Genomic DNA, 6,000 nt, shown 5'->3' on the forward strand with positions numbered 1-6,000 from the left:
AGTACCATCAGTGCCATTAACACAGAGCCAGCAGTACACTCAGTCTCCCAGGTAATTCCCTGTGAAGCAGAGTCAATACTCTGTGGAATGACTGAAATGGACGGTGTAGCCAGTTAAACCTTGTCTAAACAGAGCTCTTCGACAAGCTCATCATGATCCCCCCTCACTGCCTCTACACTGCCTGTGTGTATGTGTGTGTGTGTGTGTGTGTGTGTGTGTGTTTGTCTCTGTATTGGTGCACGGGCCTGTCGGCAAATAACGATTGCTGCCGGTGGCCGTGTAGGTAAGCTGCGGGAATACGAATGCCTGTTGGTTTAAAGTAATTTGTTTGTGCGCCTGTTTGTGTGTTCGGTTCTCCTCTCTGCCTCGGAACTGAATCTCCCTCCATCTATATAAAGTTGACAATGCAAGCGGAGTGCTGTAAAGCATCCCATAGCGCTGCACTCAAACACTGCACTTAGCCTACTCCTTGTTTGTGTGTTACTGTTGTGTTCGTTGCGCATGGACCTTTTGAAACGTATGAGTCATCGGAACGGGGAGCCGTGTCGGTGGGAGAGGTAGTGCTTCTTTCCACGCCGCTCTGGGGCGATGCACAGGTATTCATCCCCACTTCAAATAAATGCCTCTCGTCTTACGGGTGGGGGAAAGAGAGAGGTGTTCAACGGCACTTAAAATAAATAAATGTCAAACAGGAGAGTCATACAGAAGAACATGAATAGGTTTAAAATACCCAACCGGGTGTAATACTTTGTGGTCAATGGCTCTGCGGGAGCCGAGAGGCCGCTTTATGATAATCTCTGCTGAGGCGGCTACTACTTCACCTCGACTGCGCACATTCCTCTTTAGACAAATATCTCGACCTATCTCTCCTTTCATCCGAGTCCCTTTTTCTTTTTTTTTTTTTCCTTCTCCTGCCCTTTTTCTCTCTCGATTTGATCTCTCAGGTAGTTGTGTGCTTCCTGCAGATTTATTCTCTAAAGATTTACCCGTTTTCTGCGCTGATAAAAGATGCTTAAAAGCCTTTTATCTTCTCTTGACCTTGCCCTCCCTCCCTTCTCTCCTCTCGTTCTGCTTTACTCCCACTTTTCTTTTCTTTATCTTTTATCTTGCGTTTTCCAGTAAGGCCTCTTCTCTGTTGTTCTGAGTTAATCTGTTTCAGAGCTATGTATGGGACACACACGCACGCACCAGCACTTCATAATACACACTCATGTGCTCTCTGTCCCCTCTCTCTCTCTCTCTCTCTCTCTCTCACACACACACACACACACACTCATCCTCTTCCACTGTGTGTGCATCTCATTTGCAGTCTGACTTACTCAGTCACACTCGTGCTCTCTCTCTCTCTCTCTCTCTCTCTCTCTCTCTCTCTCTCCCTCTCTCTCATTCACTCGTCGGTCGTCTTGTGTAATGTCATTCTCCCTCCACAACAGAGGGAGTGTTTGCCGTCCGTTATCCTGCCGCTCTTGATCTGTTTCTCTCCCTCTCCTCTCTTCCTCTTTCTCCCTGTCTCTTTCTCTGGTCCATAAGGAGGGCATAGCGTGCATCTCGCTCCTCTCTCTCTCTCTCTCTCTGGATCAGTGGCAGTAAAAAGTGAGCTGCGTACAACCAAGAGAGGCATTTCTCTCTCTCTCTCTCTTTCTCTTCTCGTCCAGCGCAACTCGTACCTCCCTCTCTCCTTTCCTCCCTGCTCACCGGCACTTTTCACCCTTCTCTTCAAGCGCTTATCTCTTATTTTTTCTTCTTCTTCTTCTTTTTTTCTTCTTGTCCTTTTTCCTCGTCACCCTCCTCTGACTCTGCAGGGGGCCATCGGAAGTGATTTGTGTTTTTTTTCTCTCGTGTTCTCTCTTCTGGCTCTGCGGTCAGAGTGCGCGTGTGAATGTCCGCGTGGAGGAGAAAGTGAGTGTCTCGTCTCGTGCTGCCTGGCTGCATCATCACACGCGTGTGCATGCGTGTGTGCATGCTGAGGGCTGTATGAGAGCGGCTGTTTGTGAAGGGAGAGAGAGAGTGTTAGTCAACTGAGTCTGCGCTCAGTGTGTGTACCGCGTGTGTGTATATGTGACGAAACGCGGGGGCATGCCGCTCTGAGCGTGCTTGTGAGAGTGTGTTTTTCCCTGTGTGTGTGTGTGTGTGTGTATGTGCGCGTGTGTGTGTGTGTGTGCGCATCACGTCAGCTTGGCTGGGGTCTGGACGGCTGGCTAGGGAGAGGGAGAGGGAGAGCAATATGAGCGGGGTAGGGCAGTGCTAGCATGCGGACCAGGAGCAGGCTGCTGCAGACCTGTGGCAGTCTTAAGATGATGGCCATGGTCCGGACCTCCCTCCAGAAAGTGGTGGTCTTCTTACACAGGCTCCAGAGGATGGCCATCTCCTCGCCGCGCTACCAGAAACTCTGCAAGGTACGTGGACTCCGGGGGAGAGAGAGAGAGAGAGAGGGCTGGCGGACAGAGAGAGTTTTCCGTTATGTTTTGTTTTTGCTTTTTATGTTTTTCTGATGGGCTTTGTGTTGGTTCTCTGCTCACTTGGCCTATCTGTGAATGTGGTGTTAGTTTTGAGCTCATGAAACTTTTGTCGTCTCGCATGTTTTGCGGTCTGTATTGAGGCTGTTTTTTTCACAATGTTTTATATTGCAGGCTATATGCCTACCAGCAGATAGCCACTCATTTAATACGTTTGTATGTTTCCATTTTATTTAAATCTATTTTTTCTGTCCATTTTTTATGCTGTCCATTTATAAATGAGGAGTGTCAGTTTTAGTTTTCCTTACTCACTCACTACTGTCCTTACTTGGTCCTCACCAAATATATCCGAGTGCATCCTTGCCTCTTCCATAGTTTACCCTCTATTTTTTTTTGTCTTTTTATTCATGAGTCATTTGGTTGTCAAGGCATTCTGTCCCTGCCGATGTTGTTTTAGGGACTCTGTCACCTCCACAATATGTTTTTTTATATACCTCACTGGGTTTGGGACTTCTTGCACTTTTTCTGCATAACAAATAATGAACCCTACTGTGCACCTCTGTTGTGGTGTGTGTGTGTGTGTTTTTATATATATATATATATATATATTTTTGTCTGTATACTGTCAGCTTATGAAGTGTGAAGTGGGTTTCGACTTTACAGTGGTGTAGGCGTAAACAAACTAACAATGTAGAGAAGCATGTGTGTATGTGTGTGTCAGTATGCGTGTGTTTGTGGTGTATATTTGTGGGCCGAAGAGTGTGGACTGGGTATATTCAGCCTGTCAGTGGAAGGAAACTTGCTGTCCTCAACGGTCAGTAGCAGTGCAGTGATAGGAGAGGTTGTTCTGCAATGGCTGTATTGAGCAATTAAGTCTTCTCTTTCTTCAAGTTGCTGCTTAAACAAATGGTGAAATTACACACACAGCCGAGCATGTTTCCGCCAGACAAATTCAGTTGAAATGCGAGTGGGATGAAATCTGTTCTTTTTTTAGTTGCTCTTGATGTTGTGTGGCATTGAAACTGAGTTCCAGGTATAGGGTTGTCTTGCTCTGTAACCTGTTACAGTCTATTGTCAGCTTGATCGATTTCACTTCAGAAGAAATTACTGGTGGTGGGTGGTGTACTTTTGAAGTCTGAGTTTCTAACACTGTTGATCATTAGTTTCTGTCTCTCTTGCACTGCACACCATAAACACACATTCACTTAGAGGGCAGAGGGGACCAGCTGCTGAGGTCTGACAGCGCTGTGTGCTTAGAGTGTGTGAGTGAGCTTAGAGACTGTGCGTGTGTGTGTGTGTGTGTGTGTGTGTGTGTGTGTGTGTGTGTGCACGTGCGCACACGCTTGGGACCAATTTCTGATCACTAGCCAGCTTCAGTCATGCCTCAGCAAACATGTGGCGGTTCAACTTAATCCTTCCCTCATCATTAATCCCTCCCTCTCTAGCATTCCCCCTTTTTTGTGCGTCTGTCATTCATTTCCTTGTCTGTTATTACCTTAACCAAGGAGGTTATGTTTTCGGTGCCGTTTGTCTGTTTGTTTGTCTGTTAGCAGGATTACGGAAAAACTACTGGCCTGATTTTCATGAAACTTCGTGGAAGGGTGTAGCATGGGCCAAGGAAGAACCCATTCAATTTTGGAGCGGATCCGGATCTCTCTGCCCTTCTAGTCTTTGCATGTTTTTTTGTTTGAAGACCAATGTGTGACCAACGGCAAAAACTAAATATGTCTTTCTCTGTGTTTGCTTTCCCTTCTAGTCTCAGTGAGTACAAATCATTGACAGAGAAATAAAGAAAGGAATAGAGATGACACAAGGACAAGTCTTTGAAAAACAGACTGCGAGAGAGAGAGCATTAAGCATTAATATTTTTTCCTGCTCTTTCTCAGTCTCATCTTTGTTGCCTTGCAACCTGTTATTGTCTTGATGAACATGCTGTTCTTCACCCTTTGCCCTCATGTAGCATCTCCGCACTTACCGCCACTTGCTCATCTTTCATTCTAAACTGCTCTCCACGTAGACTTAAACATTCTCTGCACTCGACTCTGGAGTTGAATCGGTTATTTGGCATTCATTCAGCATCCCGAGAGGGGAGACCTTCCTGGATTGCGTCCCTACCCGGTGGGAAGCATCAGTCATTCCACACTCGATTACCCTCCCCTGGGTTGCATCAGTCATTCGGGCTTCGTTTGGCCTTCCCTTGGGAGAATCAGTAATACCGGGCTTGTCCTGCCTCCCTGGGGTGCGCTCACTGGCCGCCAGACTGGAACAGTGACTTCCTGATGATGGATGTGCTCTGGGCTCGCCCTCTCGGGTCTAGCCATTCCTCCTGAATCAACCTGGCTCTCTTTCTGCTTCAGGACAGTCTGGGACAGCACTGGGTCCCAAACACTCCACCTGGCCGTTCTCTGTTTCAGGGCTTACCAAGGACCCTAAATGAGCTAGTGGTCCTCTTTTGAGCAGATCTATATGATTGAGTACAGCATAAATAACTGTATTAACTGTAGGTGAGGACATAGATGTGGAGCAATGACCAAAAGCTCCATTCGTATTTATTCTATCATTATGCTAAATAGGAAATACAACTGTCATGCACTATATTTATACTACCTTGTAGCTGGAAAAGAATCAGCATATTATCAGCCTCTCCTCATGCCTGAAGGTCTGTAAAATATTTGCAGCTGATCTTACTGACCAGGTCGACAATTCCTCTTGTCATCCGGCCCAGCGACATGAATAACACAGACTGACATTCCAATTAAGCCTCAAAGCTTTCTTATCCTTTTAAAACATATTGGTCTCCATCATATAGGTCTCTCTCAGCATGTCTAGCTGTGGCAGAATGGAGCAGGGTGACCGCTGTGCCAGCTCACCAAGTCACGAATGATAGGAAGTTTATAAATTCCACTGAGTCATAACCGTTACTGTCTTCTTTTCATTTAATCATGGTTTTGCTGGTAGATGTGCTTTTTATGTGTGTGTGTGTGTGTGTGTGTGTGTGTGTGTGTGCCTGTGTGTGATACCCCTTTAACAGTAGTCATTATGTTGATCTATAATGCCGAGCTGTGCAGTCTTAGCAAACCGAACCCATTTAACTAGAACTGTTTTTAGAATTGCATCTATTATTTGCTGGATAAATGGCTTTTCTCCACTTTCCCAGCTCAAAGCAATAATGGCTAATGAGGTGCTATGCTATTAGAGAATTTTTTACATCTATATGTTCTCTGTGTTCCCCAAGGCTTTTTGTTTGTGTGTGTGTGTGTGTTCCTACAGCGCATTTATCCCTAAACATAGAGTTTCACCCATTGTATGTCGATCTGATTAAGGGCGACTGCTAAATGCCTTAAATGTAAATGTGAGGTTCATTGAATCCATGTAATATCCTTGGCTTTCCTCTTGCTTTCTTGTGCCCTTGCGCTCTCGCTTTTTTTCTCGTGTTCTCACTTTGCATACTTTTGACACGTGTAGTTGATCAGAAAAGAGCGCTTGTGAATAACATGCCTGGTTAGTTTATATTGCGGCATGCGGAAGGCCCCGGCGGCTGTTT

At 45.9% G+C, this 6,000-nt stretch overlaps 1 protein-coding gene across 7 annotated transcripts in view; it reads left to right on the plus strand.

Annotated features, from left to right (window-relative positions):
* utrn (utrophin) overlaps positions 1 to 6,000 on the plus strand; it is a 182,619-nt gene that overhangs the window by 68,566 nt on the left and 108,053 nt on the right. Inside the window, exon 1 of one of the 7 annotated variants that reach the window (XM_078289967.1) lies at positions 2,086 to 2,396. The exons of the other annotated variants lie outside the window; for them this stretch is intronic. Within the exon in view, the coding sequence (XP_078146093.1) occupies positions 2,250 to 2,396 (147 nt within the window). The 5' untranslated portion in view covers positions 2,086 to 2,249. Of the gene's footprint in view, positions 1 to 2,085; positions 2,397 to 6,000 lie in introns of those variants that run through there. 7 annotated transcript variants of the gene reach the window in all.

Source organism: Centroberyx gerrardi, chromosome 18 (genome assembly GCF_048128805.1).
Source record: "Centroberyx gerrardi isolate f3 chromosome 18, fCenGer3.hap1.cur.20231027, whole genome shotgun sequence".
In the NCBI taxonomy this organism is placed as follows: domain Eukaryota; kingdom Metazoa; phylum Chordata; class Actinopteri; order Beryciformes; family Berycidae; genus Centroberyx; species Centroberyx gerrardi.